The 22,697-nt window shown below is 42.4% G+C and overlaps 2 protein-coding genes across 6 annotated transcripts; both read right to left on the bottom strand.

Moving 5' to 3' along the window:
- Positions 1–7,405: 7,405 nt before the first annotated feature.
- LOC113836890 (keratin-associated protein 4-6-like) lies at positions 7,406–13,166 on the bottom strand. Of its 3 annotated transcripts, XM_027427731.1 has the most exons (5): positions 13,043–13,166; positions 12,745–12,877; positions 7,896–7,961; positions 7,514–7,670; positions 7,406–7,450 (listed from the first exon to the last, which is right to left on the bottom strand). In XM_027427731.1, exons 1-5 carry the CDS (start codon positions 13,164–13,166, stop codon positions 7,406–7,408), a joined length of 525 nt encoding a protein of 174 aa, XP_027283532.1. The 3 variants fall into 3 exon arrangements, with proteins under 3 accessions (XP_027283532.1, XP_027283533.1, XP_027283531.1); XM_027427732.1 differs by lacking the exons at positions 12,745–12,877; positions 13,043–13,166 and having other exon boundaries at positions 7,406–7,431; positions 7,657–8,053; XM_027427730.1 differs by lacking the exons at positions 12,745–12,877; positions 13,043–13,166 and having other exon boundaries at positions 7,406–8,053.
- Positions 13,167–21,840: 8,674 nt separating this feature from the next.
- LOC107977277 (keratin-associated protein 4-3-like) lies at positions 21,841–22,494 on the bottom strand. Of its 3 annotated transcripts, none has more exons than XM_027428179.1 (2): positions 21,942–22,494; positions 21,841–21,881 (listed from the first exon to the last, which is right to left on the bottom strand). In XM_027428179.1, exons 1-2 carry the CDS (start codon positions 22,492–22,494, stop codon positions 21,841–21,843), a joined length of 594 nt encoding a protein of 197 aa, XP_027283980.1. The 3 variants fall into 3 exon arrangements, with proteins under 3 accessions (XP_027283980.1, XP_027283981.1, XP_027283979.1); XM_027428180.1 differs by having other exon boundaries at positions 21,841–21,866; positions 22,077–22,494; XM_027428178.1 differs by having other exon boundaries at positions 21,841–22,494.
- Positions 22,495–22,697: the final 203 nt, after the last annotated feature.

The raw sequence follows: 22,697 nt of genomic DNA, 5'->3' as shown, positions 1-22,697 counted from the left end.
TTTTAAAAAGCAGATATCTACATGAAAGGATATCAGCTTATATTTATTTATAGTAGGGACACATTAGTGGCTTAAAGAGTGCAAAAATCCCACCCAAGTGGCCCCGTGATTAGGGTTTCTAAAAATGAGGAATGATACCAGCCCATTATTCATGGCCTGTTGGTATAGAAAGAAACAGGCAGAGACTTGCCGAAGCTATGTGATGACATCATTAAATGTCATAATTAGGGCCATTTAATGACCAAGAACATTGCAAGACTTTTATCACACTTACTTGCTTAGCAAACATTTGTTTTTACTTGTATTTTCATTGGCTTGTAGTTGTGAACTAGATAATATGTTAGTTTAAACAATGCTACATGTGGGAGGTTTGTTGTGGCTTCACTGTTATAAAAGGGACCGAGGAAGAAATAAAAGTATTGGATAAAGACTGTGGTTATCAGTAAGAAAATTTCTGTTTCTATTTAAGAAGATTAAGAAAGCCCTTTCTGGGAGAACCTGCATAAGACCGAACTAGACTCCCTTAATATAGGTGACAATGGTGCGACTGGGACAATAAATGAGGCCACTGGCAGTGGGTCCAAGATCTAACACTAATGCACAAACTGACTTAGTGGAACCTATTCTATATGGAGAGATACCTTGCCCAGCCTAGAAACAGGGGTGTGTGTGTGGGGGTGGTGAAGAGGTGCTTGGTCCTGCCTCAACATGATGATGGGACAGAATTGGTAAACTTCCTAGGGGAGGCCTTACCCTCTCTGAGGAGGAGATGGGAGGTGGAGAAGGTGGAGGAGGTGGAGGAGGTGGAGGAGTAGGAGACGGAAGGAGGAAACTGGGATTGGAATGTAAAAAATAAATTAATAATTAAAAAAATTAAAGAAAAAATAAAGCCCTTTCCCTGCACAGAGAGAGAGAGAGAGAGAGAGAGAGAGAGAGAGAGAGAGAGAGAGAAACACCACCAACAAAAACCCCAGTGAATTCTTACTGCAGGTCAGGGTACACAGAATCACAAACCTCCAGCCAGGACAGTTCTTAATGGCTGCAAAATGGAACCCCCAGGGGGAGACACAAGTAACAGTGTCTGGCTCCTCTGTAGAAGGCTTTTCATTTAATAGTCATGGGCTTTGACTTGGTGTCTGTATTTTATGATGCTCCTCAGATTATTCCAATGGTCAGAGTGAAATCTGAGATCACCTCATTAAATTGTCTGCATGGCAAATAATAATAATAATAATAATAATAATAATAATAATAATTCAATAGTGGGTATTTATGTAATAGAAAAAAGTATGGGATTTAGAACCACCGATTGCTCTAATACTCACTGTACCTGAGCAACATCAACTAGAATGAAACAACAGAGAATCAATCAAGCTTGGTTTGAAATCACTGTCTGGAACACTGGCTTCTCTGTATCTCTCCTTGACCATGTGTAGCTTTTGACTTCGGGTTGGGGGGTGGTTACTATTATGAATTCTCAATTGCTTTTATATAACTTCTCTTAGCCATGATGTTACCTCAGTGCATGTCTCTGACAAACACAGTTTAATTACTATGTAATTACATAGTAAGTTTGTGAATGTTGTATAAAGATAATTTTACTATATATGTATATTTTTACTCCTTTGCTAATACCCTATACTAGCTGGAGCAGACAACTTTGAAATCAGCCACCAATTGTTAATCATCTTTATAGTATTCAAGATGTATATAATTCCCTGTCCTCAAGCCACTTGCTTCTAATGGGAAATTGTGCCTTTCCTCTCAGCCAGATGTGTCACTCAGGTTCTTCCCCCATTTTTTTTTTGATGAACCCATACTAAGTGGGAGAGATTCATGTGGAAAAAACAAAACAAAACAAAACTGAGAACAGCCTGAGTTCAATAACTGGCAGGCACCGAGTCTCTCACTTCAGCTGCTTCAAAAGATCACTCTCAGCCACCACACCACCACAGAAGTGGTCATGGAATCAGATTCTTCTGGGTTGTCTCCTCACGGGTGACCCCAGTGCCAACTGACACCTTCAGTGAAACCTTGTAACATACTAGGAAGACTGGATGCACCTGATTCATGGTACACAGAAACTGTGGGATACTGAATATGTGGTGGTTTTGTTGCTACATTTTGAGGAGGAAATATAACAGATTCAGATTACTACTCCATGTATATCTGGTCCTATACAACTCATAGAAAGGGGAGAAGGGGATGAAACTCTACAGAGAAACAGATATGTTGGAATAGATGTATTCATAAGATCCCATGACCTAGTAGGTTGTTTCCTGAGTGGCATGGAGGCTGTTAACTAAGGTAATACGGGAAAAGCAGGCAGTGGTGTGAACAGCATCACAGAGAAACTCAGTAGAGCCATGTCAATAAAACTAGATCTTTGATAGCAAATATTATAATAGGCTGTAGCTCTCCCACAATAAAGGGATAAGATCACAGACAGCCCAGATGAACCATGCAACTATCTGAGTTAATGTTGGACAGTGTAGAGCACTGTAACTCATGGGGCTGTGTGGGAACTGTGAAGAGACTTTGGAGTTTTTCATAATTCAAATATGTTGTGGAATACTGATTGAAGAGGACAAAGATGTGTTATGTTTGTTTATGCTGTGTTTGTTTAACAATGTAAAGATGTGTTGCTTTGGTTGCCTAAGGCACCTGATTGATCTATTAAGCTGGGAGGCCAATAGCTAGGCAGTAGAGGTATAAGTGGGGCTCTCGGGCAGAATGATGATGTAGGAGGAGGAATCTAGGCTCAAGAGAGGGGAGAGAAGAGAATGAGGGAGAAAAAAGGGAGATACCCTGGACCAGCCAGGCATGCAGCTGCCACCCAGCCAGACACAGAGTAGGACATACAAAATGAAAGAAAGGTAAAATCCAGGAGGGAAAATGTATATGAAAAAGAAATAGGTTGATTTAAATTATAAGAGTTAGTGGGACAGGCATAAGATAAAGCTGAGCATTTGTAACTAATATTAAGTCTCTGTGTCATGAGTTGGGAGCTGGTTGGTGGACCAAAAGAAAGCCTGCTACACAAAACTGACACGGCCATAGATATAGGTTCTAGAGTTTGGCTTGTATATGTAACTAAACCTATTTATCTTTTAAGAGAGTTTAAATAATAAATGAGTAAGGACATGTGTTGAAATGCATTGTTTGATTGGAAGAATATGACTCTTCTTCTATATTCTAATTCTGATATATTTCTCAAATCTCTGGACCATCATTTGAAACAGGATGATCTTGCAGGCTGAAGGACCACAGCAAATACATACATACATACATACATACATACATACATACATACATACATACATCAGTAATTTCCTTAGTCCTTTCCTAAAGGTACATATGAGTATCTATGCAGAGGAAATTGGGATGTCCATGTATTTGGATGATGTTGGACAGCAAATGAGAATTGACACTGAGAGCTAGGTATGAAAATACCTATATGGCCTCCATTAGAATCTATCAGTGACAGTAGGAAGATATATGTCTTGTTTCAGGTCACTTTTGCGGTTGTTTCACGGGGTCCCAGACATATACTGTTGTGAAACCCAGGTAACTTGAGCTATAAAATAAATGCTTCTAAATCATAAAATGTATGTGAAACCCTTGGTAACTGCCTTCTCCTTATTCATACCACAATTCCCAGTAACCTAGTATGATAATGGTTAATCTTGGTTGTCTGCTTGACTAGATTTGAAATCAACTACAAGACAAGCCTCTGGGAACCTGTTGGGTGGGGAGTAATGCATTGAATGTTAGATGACCTACTGGAGCAGGTCTGGTGTTTTAAGTTGTAATTTCAACTAAATAGAGAGAGAAATACAATAGAGAAATATAGTAGAGAAATACAATAGCTACAATCCAATAAGGACAAAATAACCAATCCCTCAGAACTCTCAGATTGAACTCTTCGGTAGCTCTATAAGACAGGTTGCATAATATAGCAGGTATCTACTGATCAATACTCCTAAGATAACTTCCTGCAGCAAGTTTAACTAACAAGTTGGTGAGTGTAGAACAAGAGCAATAGATGTGTGAAGTAGGTAGTAGGGTATTCTATTCGGGTCATACATCCTTGAGCTAGCGTCAGTACATAATACAGCGTCAGAACACTCACAGTGTTCATCTGTCTTGTTTCTCACATGGTTGGGCTTAGCTATAGATCCCATTCACCTGGAGGTGTCTGCCTCTTGGCCATATATGTAGTGAAAGCTTTGGACCGTAAACCCCAAAACAACATCTTTAGCCTGAAAGTTCTTTACCATAAATATGCTTGTTTCCAAAAATTAAACTATGCTGCTACTATTGCTTAAGATTGTACTGACTATTCCTAGTGTTTTGTGCTTTCACATGAAATTTAGGACTTTTTTTCAGTTCCATGAAGGATGTCATTGGATCTGTAGTAGGAATTGCATTGACAATTTAGCTAGACTTTGACAATATGGCCATTTTCTCAGAACTCTGCCAGTCCATGAACATGGTATGCTTTTTCAGCTTCAATGTGTTCTTTACTCTTTTTTCTTCATTATTTCATAATTTTCACTATATAGATTTATCCCATCTTTTACTAGATTTATTCTAGGTATTCTATTTTGTGTGACAGGAGCTATAGTGACTAGAATTATTTTCCTGAAATCATTCTCATTAAATTTGTTGGTGGAATAACAATAATGAGTATTATAGAGCAAATATAAAACTAACTCACTAATGGCACAGTACAAGACACATAGAGACACTAACATAATAGAGTAGGGAACCATATAGAAAACTGAAATTTGATCCCTACACATCTTTCTTAAAAAGAAAATCCCCAAACACAAGTACATAAGAACAGCATTTACTGGGTTCAATTCTCTTTTCCTTCTTCTTCTTCTTCTTCTTCTTCTTCTTCTTCTTCTTCTTCTTCTTCTTCTTCTTCTTCTTCTTCTCTCTGTCTCTCTGTCTCTGTCTCTGTCTCTGTCTCTGTCTCTCTCTCTCTCTCTCTCTCTCTGTGTGTGTGTGTGTGTGTGTGTGTGTGTGTGTGTGTGTGTGTGTGTGTAAAACAGTAGTAATTATAGAGGAGGTTCTGAACTTGAGAAGGAGTTGGCGGCATAGGAGTGGGGGAAGGGGGGTAGAAATGATGGAAATGCAATACTCAAACATGAAATTCTCAAAATTGTTTAAATAAAAATTTATTCAAATGGATCAAAGACCTTAATTTGTTCAAAACCAGCTTGGAAAACTCCAAATTCTGCTTCTCCATGTCTGATGTCAAAGCACTCTTCAGATCTCCAATTCCCTTCAGTTTTGCTGACAGTAACACACTTCTTTGTCTTGGGCTGGTTCCACTCCCTGTTAGTAGCTTTCCTGGGCAGGTATTCCATAACTTTGGCATCTCCAACATGCATTTTCCAAGGCAATCCAGGCTTTAACCTCACAGCTTCATACAATGGCCTCTCTACTTGGCCTCCATTCAGGGGCACCCCTGACACCTGACTGGCCTTAGTGGCTTTATTTAGGTATGGAGGCCAATTTCATAACCCATTTCTTCTATCCTTAACTCTATAGCCAGAACCATGTGGCTGAAGCTGCCATGTTCTGCTGCTTACTGGGACTGGAACATGGTCCCCTTGTTCAATTACATCTTCACCATCTTTCTTCCCTTCACTGCTTAAGCTTGACTGTCCTGAAACTGGATCTCTAGACCAGGTTGGCCTCAAACTCAAAGATCCACTAGCCTCTGACTTCTCAGTGGTGGAATTAAAGCTCTGCTCCACCACACCTGGCTCTAAGCTTTTCTTTAGTTCCTTTTCACTAGCTGGAAACTTAACTGGGTCAGATCTTGCCCTAAGGTCACCACGCCCTTTATTCCATACTTTGTCTCCTTGAATACAGAACTTAGCTGCATTCCACTTTCTGGTGCTCTTTTACTCATCAAATAGTTCTCCAAGATGGGTGGTAGTGGCACACACCTTTAATCCCAGGACTCGGGAGGCAGAGGCAGTCAGATCTCTGTGAGTTCAAGACCAGCCTGGTCTACAAGAGCAAGTTCCAGGACAGCCTCCAAAGCCACAGAGAAACCCTGTTTTGAAAAATCAAAAAAAAAAAAAATCCTGCTCAGCTTGCTTCTTTCTATTATACTTCTTCATTAGAATTAACACTAGTAATCACACAACAGAGTCTATAATAAGATGTTTTGACATTTTCTCTGCCAATGTAATTAATCCAGGCAGACTTTTCAGACAAGGGCAAAAAGCAGCCACGTTCTTTACCAAAATATCACAAGAATGATCTTTAAGCAACATACTAAAATTCTTCTCCTCTGAAACCTCTTGATTCCCAGTTTGTCAAATCACACTCAGCACCACTGTCTTCCATGCTCCTACTGGTAGAGCTCTTAAGCAGCACTTAAAGCATTCTACTGCTTTCCTAACCCAAACTCCCAAAGTTCATATTACTCCAAACAAAAACATGCAAACATCCAAACATCACAGCAAACCCCCACTCCCTGGTACCAACTTCTGTCTTAGTTGGGGTTTCTATTGCAGTGAAGACACACCATGACCACAACAATTCTTACAAAGTTGGTGTGGCTTACTTAGAGCTTCAGAGTCCATTATCATGGTGGGGAGCATGGCAGCATGCAGACAGACATGGTACTGGCTACATATTGACTTTCAGGTAACAGGAAGTTAACTGAGACACTGGGGAGGGCAGTTTCTGAACATAGGATACTTCAAAGCCTACCCTCACAGTGGCATACTTCCTCCAACAAGGCCATGCCCAATACCCACTCCATCAAAGCCAACAGAATCCACATGAGCAAAGCATCACAGGAGACAACTATGTCTCATGACACCCAGGGCCTCAGTAACACCACAGTGACACACTTCCTCTTTGTAGGAAGTGGGGGAGAGCGTGGAATCACAACTGCATTTCCTTGTTTGAGCTCTGTGCTCAGACCACTTTTCAATTAGAGGCGGTGTGCTTGTGTGCTTGCCCAATGAGATCTTCCTATATAGAAAGATGAATACAGGGAGAAATACAGCAGGCACACCTGAAATCATCTGCTGGCATTGCTAGAGATGAGCTAAAATATTGGCAAATGAGGATGACAATTGAAGAAGGACAGAGGAGACATATGAACACTGGTGTGCTTGCAAAACTAAGATTTATTTAATACAGGGGAGACAGCTGTTTTTGAAAATGGAGAAGAGAAAAATCGTAAGGATAAGTTTACAGATTTCATAGAAAAATCAAACTTTTGTTCATTTGACAGAAACACAGGTACAGTATTTGGAAGGTAAAAACCAGTATGTTAAGACGGAGGCTTTACAATGTGCCTCTGGGGATTCAGCCCACACAGGGGCTACATCTGAAATGCTGAATAACATAGGAGACTGGTGAGAGCTCAGCAGCAGGAACCACTAGAGCATGCTGGGCGGCAGCAGGTGGTCTGGCAACAGGTGGGGCGGCAGCAGCTGGAGATGCAGCACTGGGGCCTGCAGCAGCTGGACACACAGCAGCTGGGGCGACAGCAGGTGGTCTGGCAACAGCTGGGGCGGCAGCAGCTGGACACACAGCAGCTGGGGCGGCAGCAGCTGGATCCACAACAGCTGGAACTGCTACAACAGGGGCGGCAGCAGGAAGGCCTGCAGCAACTGGGTCTGCAACAGCTGGACACACAGCAGCTTGGGCGGCAGCAGGAAGGCCTGCAGCAGCTGGACACACAGCAGCTGGGGCGGCAGCAGCTGGATCCACAACAGCTGGAACTGCTACAGCAGGGGCGGCAGCAGCTGGAGATGCAGCAAGAGGGCCTGCAGCAGCTGGACACACAGCAGCTGGGGCGGCAGCAGGAAGGCCTGCAGCAGCTGGGATGGCAGCAGGTGGGCTGGCAGCACACAGACTGGCAGCAGCTGGGACGGCAGCAGCTGGACACACAGCAGCTGGGCCTGCAGCAGGTGGTCCTGCAGCAGGTGGGCTGGCAGCAGCTGGGCTGGCAGCAGCCTTGGCCACAGCCCTCCTCAGAGCAGACAGAGCCACAACAGGAGTTGACCATGGTGTGAGAGGTGGAGGTTCTGAGTGGGTTTACAAGAAGGTGGGTTGGAAGGTTTAGAAGTGGGAGTCTCCCTGCTCACATCTCCTTTTATACCCTGTTGAGGGGCTGCTGTCCTCACATGCAGCATTCTTTCCTTGTTATTGTTTGTGTTGATAAATAGGTGATTATCAAATTAGGCAAGTTATTTTTCCTGGTTAAATTATCAAGGCTAATGGAAAATAGTTTCCTTTCCTGGTGTGTTAGGTCTCATTGTCAGTTTTTGATGAGCCATCTGTGAAGTGTCTTATGGGCTTTAGTTCCTTTTAGAATTGTGTTTTCACAAGACACTGTGTGTCTTATTACTCTGTCCTTCAGTCTCATGCTATACCATGCAATTAGTGTTCTTACAGATCTTTTCTCGTGACCGAGGAGGACAAAGCTGCATTTGTCTGATGGCTCATTACAATGACTCAGATGGGATAAGGTTAGACCCCGGACAACTCTCCATGTAGACTGATGCAGTTTCTGGATCTTTTAAATCTAGAAATGGAATAACCTCCAGCTGATAAGCTGAATGGTAAAATATTGGGTTTTTTATTCTTTTTATTTTCTGCCAAAAACAAAACTCTAAAACTAATTATAATATCAGTTCAGAGAGTTTTGGCTGCAGAGCTGAGTGACATCATAAAACACATGTCCCTATGTTGTTCCCTTGGTCTTAATCTTTTGCCATCCTGTCTTCTGGCTTTAACTGATCCCGCCAGCCATGTTGTTTCTGTTTCAAGACATCAGAACTCCTACTGTACAGCAAGCATGTCATTGCTTTTTGCTCTAGCTCAGTAGTTCTCAGCCTGTGGGTCACAACTCCTTTGGAGGTCACCTTTCACAGGGTCACCCAAGACTATTAGAAAACACAGACATTTATACTACAACTCATAAGTGTAGCAAAATTACAGCTATGAAGCAGCAATGAAAATAATTTTATGGTTGGGGGTCACCACAACATGAAGAACTGGGTTAAAGGGTCAGCATTAGGAAGGTTGACAACCACTCGTCTAGCCTCTACCCAACTTTGCTGGGTCCATTGAAGCCCTGGACCCTGTAGACAGACCTCCTCCATGATTTGAGTGGTGGGCTGGTCTGCTACATTCAGGTTTTCCTTCAATAATAATAAAATAACAAGAAAATGATAGGATTTCAGCTTGCTTCTGTTTATAGTGTGATCAGAGTAGAGACTTCGAGGGCGCACAATCCCCATCCCATTGGCTAGGTGGTCAGATGCTTCCTCCTCTTGTTCCCTTAGGCTGAAGAAGTCGCGAGTAGCTGGGGGTGATGTCATCCTTAGAATAATTTAAAGACTACTCTCCCTGCAAGACTTCTATCTCCTTGGCTTGCTAAGCAAACTTTTCGGTTTTTTGCTTTTACTTTAGGCTTTTCTCTGTGGTGTTGAAGAATGTGAAAGACTGAAACATGGATGTGTCCATTGTAGTAGTCAAATTCGTAGATTTGCTACATTATAGAAACACCATAAGAAGATAAAGACACAATTGATTATTACATGAGATTTTTCTCTGTAGATTTAGGGGAGTTAAGGAAGACCTCTGGGGCTGTAGAACACTGTCTAGCACGGGCAAGAGCCTTGGTCAAGCCCAATACTGAAAACTACATATGAGAGTTAAGTCAAGCCCCCTCTCCTACAACTAGAACAGAGTAATTCCCCCTGTAAAACAATTTATAAACATAAGATCATAGCCACTAAGCTAGTTGGAGGCATGGTTGAATTATTTGGGAAATGTCAAAAATTGCCTTTGCCTACTCTTTCCCAAAATAATTAGTTCACTTATTAGGTCTGTAGTAGATCAAGAGTGTCAAAGGTTTATAAAATTCCATGGTTTATCCCAGTACCCAACAAAGCTTGAAATCTCTCTCCTTAAAACTTCCACAGCACATGGCCGTTTGCATTCAGAAGAGAGCTTGTAGATCAGTTACGTGTCACTCAGTGCCATCTAAATCACAGAGAAAATTTTCCTGAATTGGAAACATTGAGCTATAAGTATTGTAGACTGAGAATGGGACCGAAGCCCAGTGGGGAGTCATTATAGAAGGCACACTGGGTTATTAAAGAGGAAACCCCACACTGAGAGACATCAGTCTACATACCCCTCCCTAAATTTTACTGGTAGTCTAGAATGGATGATTGATGACAGTGAGATACAAACAAACAGAACAGATAATTGATGACACTGCAATGCACCAGGACCATGTGATCTGCCTAGGCTGTACTTGCACTGTGCAGGTGGGTTTTAATGTCTCTTCAGTAATTTCTCTCCTTTAAACTACTCTTTTCATCTTTTTCACCTAGATTTTTTTGTTTAAATTAGAAACAGTCTTATTTTACATATCAATCCCAGTTCCCTCTCCCTCCCATTCTCCTATAACCTCCACCAAGCCCCCATCCCATCCCCCCTTCTACTCCCCAGGGAGGGCGAGGCCTTCCATGGGGATCTTCAAAGTCTATCTTACCATTTGAAACAGGGCCTAGACCCTCCCCATGGGGGATCTTTTTAAAATACCAAAATGAAAGGAGTCAGTTAAATGCCATCAGTGCAGCTAGAATGGAGCAAAGACAATTGTATTTGCAAAAAGCATTCAGGAGCTAGGCGATATCATTCAGAAACCTGGCACAGGCTGAGATTGTATCTTGTCAAGCATCATGTTAGTATATACAATTTCCTGGTGTGTATCTTGTTTGTAACTAAAATGGATAATTAGGTGAGTAACAGTGTCTAACTTACAACCTCATGATTTATACAGAGGCACAATAAGTGTCTCAAGTGAAAAGTCACATATTTCCTATGCAATGAACTTCCTTATAATTAAAAATGAAGCTCCATTAAGTACTAATGAATATGTATTGAAAGAATGAATGAATGTTAATGAATGAACATATGTTAAATGAATGAAAGTATTAAATATATAAGTAAATATATATTTAACAATATTATTAGTCTTGAGAGTGATCTATGTATTAGAAATAATGGAAATGTTGCTCCAACCATTAATTGACTCCTCTTTGCTCTTAACATATTTTCGTTGCTTTATCTAGTCCTGCAGTTTAAATCTAGCTAAGCATCTCAGTTCACCTGTTTGAAAATAATCTTTGTTATTATGAAAACATGCAGATACTAGAAATGTATGTGTACACCTACATCACAATGGCTCTTCAGGTAGTGTAGCCTAAAGCCAAGTCAAAGAGACATTTCATCTCCAAGAATGGCTGTATCTGTCTTGACCACATCTCTACCCACACAACCCCAAAGATCACACCTCAGGATTCCAGGTGGTCTTCATTATGCTTTTCTTGACACCATTAGCCAGTCAATAGATATCTGTAAACAGTGTGGTTTAGTTTTACAAAAATTTTGTGAATGTTGCATAGACTATCGCTATTTGAACTCTTGTTTTCCTTTTGCTTGGTATTATATTCTGCCGAGGACAGGGTTCCCCTACTGTGACCCTCAGTTCTCTCTACCTGCTTTTTTACTGGATGTGTATAATTCCTTTTTTGTGTGTGAGCCATTTACTTCTAACCAACAGCACATGACAAACAGTCAAGGGTGAAGTGACAAAAGACTGTAACTTTTGATGACCAACCTTCCTACACAGATGTCGCTCTGTCACTGGCTTTGATGAATCCAGATATTGTGTGGGAGATTTGAGGTTCTCAACCCAATGCTACCAAGGAAGCAAATGTTCTCAGCAACCACAGAAGTGAATTTGGAAGTGGACTCTTCCAGGTTGTCCCTAACATGAGACCCCAGTGCCAGCTGACATGACACAAGAGGACACAGACAATGAAGTCTGTCTGTATCAGATTCCTGATCCACAAAAAAAGACAAATGTGTGGTGTCCTAGCTACTATGTGTTTAGGGAGTGTAGCATAACCATTCATTTGGTCTCTCATCACCCATAAAGGGGCAAGGAAGAATCAAAAGGTGCGAAGAAGTAGATACACTAGGATATTCTTAGTCATGAGGTCTGAAAACCCAGTGGGGTGACTGTTCCTGTGTGATCCAGTAAACTCTCAACTTACCAAGGCATTAAGGGGCAATTGGGGACAATTTTTGCAAGAAAATTAAGGAGACACAAAGACATGTTTTTATGTACCTTCGATTTTTTCAAATTATTTAAGATGTAGGAAGCTTGATTTTTAAAAATATAGCAAAGATCAAATTATTACAAGAGTTTACAGAGTTCAAAGAAAGCTCAAATGTGTGTGCATTTTAGACAGAAACAGGTAGCAGTTGGGCAATATATTTGGTGTTTCAATCAATCTCAATTGTATCAGAGGCTTTGCAATAAGCCTCTCAGGACTCAGCACACAGATGGTCTACATCAGGAATTATGTGTGGTGAAGAAGAGGAGACCATGGGTACAGCACTCAGCAGCAGGAACAACTAGAACATGCTGGGCGGCAGCAGGTGGTCTGGCAACAGGTGGGGCGGCAGCAGCTGGAGATGCAGCACTGGGGTCTGCAGCAGCTGGACACACAGCAGCTAGGGCGGCAGCAGGTGGTCTGGCAACAGGTGGGGCGGCAGCAGCTGGAGATACAGCACTGGGGTCTGCAGCAGCTGGACACACAGCAGCTAGGGCGGCAGCAGCTGGATCCACAACAGCTGGAACTGCTACAGCAGGGGCGGCAGCAGGAAGGCCTGCAGCAGCTAGAAATGCAGCAAGATGGCCTGCAGCAGCTGGGGCGGCAGCAGGTAGGCTGGCAGCACACAGACTGGCAGCAGCTGGGTCTGCAGCAGCTGGACACACAGCAGCTGGGTCTGCAACAGCTGGACACACAGCAGCTGGGGCGGCAGCAGCTGGATCCACAACAGCTGGAACTGCTACAGCAGGGGTGGCAGCAGGAAGGCCTGCAGCAACTGGGTCTGCAACAGCTGGACACACAGCAGCTGGGGCGGCAGCAGGAAGGCCTGCAGCAGCTAGAAATGCAGCAAGATGGCCTGCAGCAGCTGGACACACAGCAGCTGGGGCGGCAGCAGGTGGTCTGGCAGCAGCTGGGCTGACAGCAGCCTTGGCCACAGCCCTCCTCAGAGCAGACAGAGCCACAACAGGAGTTGACCATGGTGTGAGAGGTGGAGGTTCTGAGTGGGTTTACAAGAAGGTGGGTTGGAAGGTTTGGAAGTGGGAGTCTCCCTGCTCACATCCCCTTTTATACCCTGCTGAGGGGCTGCTGTCCTCACATGCAGCATTCTTTCCTTGTTATTGTTTATGTTAATAAATAGGTGATTATCGAATTAGGCAAGTTTCTTTTCCTGGCTAAACTATCAAGGTGGATGAAAAACACGATTTCCTTTTCCTGGTATGTTCATTGTCCAGAGCTGCTGAGCCACCATCCAAATGGCTTTCCTCATTCAGTTTCTTTGAAGAGAGCTGTCACCTGGCATTTTGCATCTTGGTTCTGTTCACTTTGTTCTCATTTTGTATGGCCCGCTGTACCCTTAGGTCAGGGTTGTGGTAATGTAAGTCTATGAAAATATCTCTTATAGTCTAAGAAACTGCAACTTTTGCTGGATGTATACATACTCATACTTAATACATATACAGTATTTTAATAAAAGATATGCACAGACCTTCAATGAAAGTTATTTTGTTAATTATTGGGGCTGCTACATACATTTAAGGACAGGCCAGGAGGTGGTGGCACACGCCTTTAATCCCAGCACTCAGGAGGCAGAGGCTGGTGGATCTCTGTGAGTTCAAGGCCAGCCTGGTCTACAGAGCGAGTTCCAGGCCAGGCTCCAAAGCAATACAGAAAAACCCTGTCTCGGAAAAAAAAATTAAGGAGATTAAGAAAGACATTTCCCCATGTAACACACACACACACACACACACACACACACACACACACACACACACATACACACACACACACACACACACACACACACACACACACACACACGAGAGAGAGAGAGAGAGAGAGAGAGAGAGAGAGAGAGAGAGAGAGAGGTGGTGGGAAGAGAAATTACTTTGTTTTCTTTAAGATATTTTTTTTATCTGCAGGGAGACTGTGGGTCTACATGTGTGTGCATGTATGCATATGTTTGTAAGTGTCTGTAGAAGCTAATATAGGACATCAGAGCTGCACTTAAAGGCAAGTGTGCGTCCTCTGACATGGCTGATCCTTGAACCACTCTGATCCTCTACAAGTACAGCAAGTTCTCTTAGTCACTGTGCCACCTCTCTAGTCCCAAAAGACAAGGTGCATTCTTGTCATAGACAACAGGTAGATAATACCAGTCCCTGAAACAGTGGTTCTCATGGCTGGCTACATGGAGGAGCCACCCTGAAGAATGTTGCAAACTAGCCAATTCTTGGCTTCTTATTTAATTGGTGTGGAGTGGAGCCTGGGGCTCAGAAGATTTTCAACATCTCAGATTCTGTAAATGGGCACTGAAGTTTGAGACCCACCTCCTTTAATTATCCATATGACATACATTTGTATTGATTTCAATTGAGAAAATAAGTTGCAAAGTAATGAAATTTCAATTAGTAGTATGCAAATAATAGAGAAATCACCCTAAATTGCAAACAATGAAATTCAAGCTTTGATGAATACACTTTGCTGTTGTTAGCTACTCTATTAACTGCTCTAGCTTGGAGTACAGTGAAACATTTCTGTAGACAGAACACTAAGTGACTACACAGGAAAGTCAGACGTGGGAACATCATGAGTCCATGTACTGGGTAAGTTCTACCCACAGTCTGTTTAAGTAGAGTTGATATTTAACATCTCGACCACGTTTACAAATACCTCTCTTATCACAATGAGTAGAAGGTGGTGAATAATTTTTCTGTCATACAATGTTCTTCCCTTTTGTCTTTTTAGGATAACATAATGGAAGGACTCAGATAAACACAGTGGAGATGTGAATGGCCAAGGTTGACATTTGCAAATTCCATTTGAAAACATAAGTAATCTGATGCTTGGTAATGATAGGTAATTTAAATGCATGATAAGCAGACCAGACTTTACTTACCAGGTATCACTTATGCCATGTAAATGCACAGTCCATTCTCTTTTATAAATGCCTGCTATGTATTCTATGTAGCTATGTGTAGCTAAAGTATACTTCCAGTAGGTGGATTTCATTCTGGCCTTTTTTCACAGTAACATCTTTATCTAAATAGAGATACAATAGCTATTTTTAACAGAGAGAAAATGAACCTTATTTTGGAATCATCTATGTTACTTTTTAGTAAAAATCAAGCTTCACTTACATATTTCAGAATATATATTAAATATTGTTGGGCCCATTGTGAAATGATACATACATTCAGAACAATTTATGAAATAATAACAATGTCCACCTATTTTTTTATTTAATTTCACCTATTTTTATAAAAAACTTTCCATGTTACTTATCTATACCTGGTTGTGAGTGTTTGATTGTAGGCAGCACAAAGGCCCTTGTGCTCACAGATCAAAGATAAGGGGAACCTGGAATGTTGTTCCTTCAAAGCAACATAGTGTTGTTCCTTCAAAGACAAGGATGTGTAGCCTGTTATCTACCCAGAAGGTTGGGGGCAGATCTGGTTAATGTCCTGGTGACTACTTGCTGTTTATGTGGCCAAGACCACAGTGGATCCTCCCCAAGAATCTTATCATAAGCTTGCTTTTCTCAGACAATCTATAGAACCTATTTTTACAGAAGGTGTCACATGTAGTCAATCTATAGAAGCCATCTTTATGGAAAGTATCACGAGTACTTTACAAAGAGTTTTTGATGTAGTCACATCCAACCTTTATTTAGCTTACTTGGTTCCTCAAAGAGATTTGTGTGTGGTTTGTTGTACACAAGGGAGTAAATTAATTATTACCAGAAAAGTTTTCACCAACATGTGCTGTGCTTAAATATGCCTAAAATAAACTCCTCAGAGTCAGACTCCCAAAGTTTGAACCAATGCTGCCTACTTAGTCACGTTGAACTGTACTGCCTTCTTGCCTCCCACAGATCATTATTCTGCTAGCCATGGTGCTCACAGAGACCCTGCATTTGGTATTATAAAAACACAAGTATCCTGGAAGGTATATGAAATATTCATGTATAACATAGGAAATAATTACTAAGCCAGTGTCTACCACCCAAATCCCAGTGGAGATTCTTTTCTTCATCAAGTAGAGTTCCCACGCGTCTGTCTTGACTATATCTTCCTCCCTCCACCACAGAGTTACTATCCCAATTTTTGGAATAATCTTTTTTATTTCTTTTACTCAAAATTCAATCACCTAGGTTTGCATTTTTAAACAATGAAGTTTAGTTTTCCTGTTTTTGAATGCTCTGCCACAGAATGCCATTCTGTGTTTAGAATTTCAATTATTTTGCTCAGTGTCCTACACTCTCTTGGACAGACAACATCAAGAGCACCCTCGGTTATGCTCACTTCATGCTGTGTTTTATGCAAGGTATCCGCCAAATGCTATGTGTTACAGTCTGAGTACCCAGAGGACCAACATTAGGAGGTTTTGTGGGCCCTCGAGAGCAGGAACCACTGGAGAGAATCATAGCTCACTGAGTCATGCCTTCCATTAGGATTTGTCTGAAGAGATCAATCCGCAGTCTGTATGGCTAAGGTTTCTTTATTCAGATAACACCAGCCAAGCGCAAGCCAAAGCGTGCCAGGGGCAGCAAGACAGCCAGGCCAAAGAGAAGGGAGAAGGGAGAAGAGACTCTCCACGTGTGCGCGGTCCCTTAAGAACCTTTCACCTTAGACTTCCCCTCACCACGCCCTTACGGGCGTGTCCCAGCACACCTGACCAGGCTACTAGGAGGCAGGGCTACAGTGTCTCCCTACATTTGTCTTAGTTAGGGTTTATATTGCTTTGAAAAACACCATGAACAAAAGCAAACTGGGGAGGAAAGGGGTTTGTTTCAGCTTGCATTTTCATAGCACAGTCTGTCACTAAGAGAAGTCAGGGCAGGAATTCAAGCAGGACAGAAACCTGAGGCAGGAGCTGATGCAGAAAGCCATAGAGGTGTGCTGTTTACTGACTTGCTCCTCATAGCTTGCTCAGCCTATTTTCTTACACTGTCCAGGACCACAGGCCCAGAAGTAGTACCAGTGAGCTACCTCAACCAATAATCAAGAAAATGCTCCTCATTTTTTAAAGTCACTTCCTCTTGCTAGCAAACTGTCTTTGGCAGGCTCTTCCTCTGTCACTGGATTGATGAATTCTGCTGCAATGTAGGAGAGATTCACGCTGCAAAAAGCAGGAGACAACCTTCATACAGAACCCACAAAGGTGCTGCGGCTCTTGTCCCAGTGGTGTCAAGGAAGAAGGTATTCTCAGCTATCACAGAAGTGAGCTTCAAATTGGATTCTTTCAGACTGGCTCCACAGAGGAGACCCGGGGTCCAGCCAAAATCTATACTGAAGCTTATGAAGTTCTAGGAAACCAGCAATGCAGCCACACTGTTTGATTCCTGACCCACAGAGTTAATAGTGTGCAGTCTGCATGCTACTAAGTTTTGAAGCCATGTAAGGACAAGTGGCTAGTTAAGGAGCACCAAGAAAAAGAAGAGATCAAAGGTTACAGAGAAGAAGATATGCTAGAATACACTTTTTCTTAAGGCCAGTAGACCCAACAAAGTCATTTTGTTTCTTGGTGGCCCAAAAGATGCTCTGTTTGCTAAGATGATTAGGGTGGGACAATTAAGGGGTCCCCAGCATTGTGGAGAAATTCAGAGTAGAGACAATTCACTAAACCCTCATTTTTATAGGAAGTATTGCTGCAGGATGTAGCTCCATGGGAATGATGGGAATGATAAAGTCACAAAAGAATCCAGGGAGAACCATTTGGCTCTGAAAATTAATATGGGTATAATTATGGGATGGTTAACCAGCTAGGATTGGCAACTGGGACAGGAGTAGAGTCTAACTCCCGGCAATCTGTGGATTTTGAAGGAGAACCTGGTATTCTTAATTATAAGACATGGGCACTGAAACTTAGATATCTGTTACTGTAGGCTCTACAGATACATGTGTATCAGTACATATGTATGTGCATGTATATTTGTTTTATTAGCACATACCAATGAAACAAAATAATAGATTTCATCATGACATTCCATATAGGTATATAATGTACTTTGATGGTACCTGTCTCTCAATCTCTACCATAATCCTTCCACCCTTTCCTAAAGTCCCTCTTCCATTTTCATGTATATAGCTTTTCCACATATGGACGGAAACATGGTGATTGTCTTTGTGAGGCTGACTGTCTTTGTGGAAAGTTTTTAAAAAATATTTCTTGTTTTTAACTATAGGTACTTATGAGTTAGAAACATTAGTACTTACTGCCTTTGCAGTGGACCACAGGTTCTGATAGGCTGTGTTTTCATTTTTATTTGATTTTAGGAATTTTTTAGCTTCCTCGGTGATTTATCCAATGACTGTTCATTCAAATAATCTCTCTATGTCAGTATTGTTTCTGTAATCTCTTTCATTGCTGATTTCATTCCACACTGATCTGATAACATATAAGAATTATTTCAATTTTTATGTTTGTTATGAATTGATTTACGGTCTTAAGTATGATTTGAAAAAAGTTTCACAGGGTTCTGAGAACATCTAGGATGTATAACGGAACATTCTTAGGTTCCTGTTCAGTCTGTCTGACCTAATAGTTTAGGTCAGCAGTAAAGCATTGTGGTAATTTTTAGAGAGGAATCTAGAAGACCAATAGGCTGAAGAAGTAGCATTGAAATCATCCACTATTATTAAGTCTGGACCAATCCATCCATCCATTTGCATCAGAAGTGTTTGTTTTGTGGAGTTGGGCACACAACTTTCAGTGCCTATATTGGATCTTGTGAGGTGTTCTTCAACATGTAGATATGCACCCTGAAAGAACTTAAGAATGAGGAAGTGTTTAGGTAAGTTCCACCAATGGAAATCCATGATTTCTCCTCCAAGTTCCATCTGGATGCACTTCTCAGACTCATGACCCATCAACTGAAAAGGAGGACAGTCCACATGTGCCCCAGATGGCCATGTACCCAATTCACAAACATAAGCTACAACACATTGTTTTCTTGAGCTATGAGATAAAAACTGGTATAAAGTCCCTGAAATGGCCTGATACTTGTGCCCATTTCCCATGTGAGCTACTCAATAAAAATGATAAATTAAAACCTCTTCAGAGACATGCATGGAAGGTAATTGTTGAGGGATAATTGATTGCACTATGACACTCTTTGACTATTAATAAAGATAACCTTGATTAGGGGGTAGAGCCAATGACTAGCTAACCAGAATCAGCCTTAGAGAAGCCAGGAATTTGGATAGAAAAGACAAAAAGGAAGGAAAGGGCAGGCCTAGAGTTAGGCACATCCCTTTGGTTTTTGAATGCGTGAAAAGATAACTTCTCTCGCTGTGTCTCTGGCCAAAAAGCAAGGTCAGCTGGTTGCTTCTTGGCTTCTCTCATCTAGCAGGTTTTCACCCCCACATCTGACTTCTGTGTCTTTGTTGGTAAAGAGAATGATAGAGACTGTTTAAACCTACATATGGTGACCACGGAAGAGCTGGGGTAGCAGGACCAGAAGGACCTCAAGGCTGTGGCCTTAGTGGCCTGTGCAGTGCTGACTGGGGGTCATCAATCTGTAGATGATAATTAAAATATCAGTAAGGTCGTGTGCATCTGCTAAGCAGACACAAAAACGCCATTTGGTGCCCAACGTGGCCACCAAATGTAGCAAGCTTTCTCTCAGACTTTCTTTGGACCACCAACCCCCAAATAATGACATGGAGACTTATTATTAATTATGAAAGTTTGGGCTTAGCTTACTTAGGCTTATTTCAAACTAGCTCTTATAACTTATATTACAACCTGTCTCTATTAATCTACATTTTGCCATGTAGCTCTACCTCTCCTCCATACTGTACGCCCAACTTTCTCAGGGTCTCTCTGGTGTCTCCCATGCTCCTAGATTCATTCCAAGTTCCTCTTTCTCCCTGGAAGTTCTGCCTAGCTATTGGCCATTCAGCTTTTTGTAAGCCAATCACAGTGACACATCTTCACACAGTGTAAACAAATATCCCACCATAGTTAATCAAATCAGATTTCCATAGCATTCACTAGGAGAAGCCTCCACAAAGCAAATATATCATAACAGATGGCAGTAGAAGACCTAAGACCAGTTGACAGATCCGATTGTAGCTATGGTGAGGTATATAAAATCTTGGCAGAAGTGAGCTCACATTATCTGGGATGGAATGCAAAAGGAGCCCTAATGATATAAAGTTAAGAGAATACAGCGCTGGGTCACAGAGAACCAACAGAAATATAAATTCGCTGTCTTAACCTCAGGGTGTCTTGAATCTCCTGCTCTTAGTCACAATATGGCCTGAAAGGATATGGCACTTCTGAATCCCTGATATTGACTCCCAGTGAGTGACTGCTCCACCATGGTGAAGTAGGGACCCTGATGAACAGTGTATTTGGCACTGATGATCCACTGTGCAGTCCTGGAAATTTTGACTTGAGTGTTAAATGTAAATGGAAAAGAATAACAGCTGTAGTTAAATAAGAATATAGTAGCCACTGGCTCAGAACTCTCAGGATGTGGCTCTTCAAAGAAAGCATCCGATGTGCCTACTATAACTTCCTCTAATTATTCTGACTAATGAACTGGAGTAAATAGAAGAAGGGGTATGAATGGACAAAAGGATGCTCTACACAGGTGCCCTTTATCCTATGATTCCCTTCCTTAAGCTAGTGTGAGCATACAATGCAGGTGGCTCACACTGTTCATTTGCTGTGTACTGTTTTGGGGATTTTTTCATATACATATGCTACTTTCTCTACATGTAGCTACCCTACCCGTATCTCTCCTATGTTTAGTTGTCAAAGATGGTGATAGCTGAGTAGCAGTGCAAAGGTACTTTGCCTCTAAGAAAGGAAGGGCTGTAGTCCTGCTCAAATTGTAGAACCTCCCAGTCAAATGATGTCTAATGGGTTGGCATTCATGGAAAACACACTTTGTTTCTACTACTGTAAACTTTTCTCCCTGGAAGTTTCTTCTGGGTTCCGCTAGAGAGCCTTTCCTTGTTATTGTTCCTGCAAAAAGTTCCTGTGTAAGGTTCTACTCTTACCAAACCCAACAGAGCACAGACCTCATATGACAGTCCCTTAAACACGGCCTGCTTCAGCATGCTGCCTGCTGATATCCCCTTAAATAGATGGAGGAGGACAGAGGCTTGAACTCTTCTGCCTAACGCTTGATCTTTGAAAGAGACTGCCCACAGGAGGGATCCAGGCACTGGCTCCAAACATCCATATCTATGCTTTCCAAGGACAATTTCTGGGGGAAAAGAGCTGGCATGCATGGCACCATGTCCTATGGTCTTTTCGTATTTGGAGATAGACTACAGAAAAGCTGATAGTGTGACAACAGGTAGGGAAAAGAAGACAAAATGCTTTTATATTTATATGGCTGCAAAATCCACCTTTATTTAAGTTGTAGGAATGACTCCATTTTAGGGATAGGGCAGAGAACAGCGTATCTATGAGAGGTCACATAATAGTTTCAAGGAATCTAAAGGGAATTCAAAGTTCTGTCCATATAGGAAAGAGAGAATGCTATTGTGAGATACCGGGTATATTTGTAGGCAAAAACAGAATATTAATCAACTGGAGTTAAGGGCTTGTAGCTGGCATCGCAGGATTCAGCTCACAAGTAGTCTACATCAGGAATGTTAGTTGGTGAAGAAGGGGAGACTTTGAGTGAGAATTCTCAGCAGCAAGAACCACTAGAACATGCTGGGCGACAGCAGGCTGTCTGGCAACAGATGGGCCTGCAGCAGCTGGACACACAGCAGCTGGGTCTGCAACAGCTGGACACACAGCAGCTAGGGCGACAGCAGGAGGGGCTGCAGCAGCTAGAAATGCAGCAGCTGGGGCGGCAGCAGCTGGATCCACAACAGCTGGAACTGCTACAGCAGGGGCGGCAGCAGGAAGGCCTGCAGCAGCTGGGTCTGCAACAGCTGGACATGCAGCAGCTAGGGCGGCAGCAGGAAGGCCTGCAGCAGCTAGAAATGCAGCAGCTGGGGCGGCAGCAGCTGGATCCACAACAGCTGGAACTGCTACAGCAGGGGCGGCAACAGGAAGGCCTGCAGCAACTGGGTCTGCAACAGCTGGACACACAGCAGCTAGGGCGGCAGCAGGAGGGCCTGCAGCAGCTAGAAATGCAGCAAGATGGCCTGCAGCAGCTGGACACACAACAGCTGGGCTGGCAGCAGGGCTGGCAGCAGGGCTGGCAGCAGCTGGAGATGCAACAGCTGGGGCGGCAGCAGGTGGTCCTGCAGCAGGTGGCCTGGCAGCAAGTGGGCTGGCAGCAGCCTTGGCCACAGCCCTCCTCAGAGCAGACAGAGCCACAGGAGTTGACCATGGTGTCAGAGATGGAGGTTCTGGATGGGTTTACAAGGAGTTGGGTTGAAAGATTTGGAAGTGAGAGTCTCCCTGCCCACATCCCCTTTTATACCCTGCTGAGGGGCTGCTGTCCTCACATGCAGCATTCTTTCCTTGTTATTGTTTATGTTAATAAACAGATGATTATGAAATTAAGCAATATTGCTTTCCTGGTTAGATTTC

This window comes from Cricetulus griseus, chromosome 7, assembly GCF_003668045.3.
Source record: "Cricetulus griseus strain 17A/GY chromosome 7, alternate assembly CriGri-PICRH-1.0, whole genome shotgun sequence".
In the NCBI taxonomy this organism is placed as follows: domain Eukaryota; kingdom Metazoa; phylum Chordata; class Mammalia; order Rodentia; family Cricetidae; genus Cricetulus; species Cricetulus griseus.
The sequence above is the reverse complement of the archived record's forward strand: the minus strand, read 5'-3'. Positions and strand labels throughout refer to the sequence as shown.

Excerpts from the sequence above, each read along its gene's own strand:
- LOC107977277 (XM_027428178.1), bottom strand. The coding sequence starts at position 22,494 with ATGGTCAACTCCTGTGGCTCTGTCTGCTCTGAGGAGGGCTGTGGCCAA.
- LOC113836890 (XM_027427730.1), bottom strand. The coding sequence starts at position 8,053 with ATGGTCAACTCCTGTTGTGGCTCTGTCTGCTCTGAGGAGGGCTGTGGC.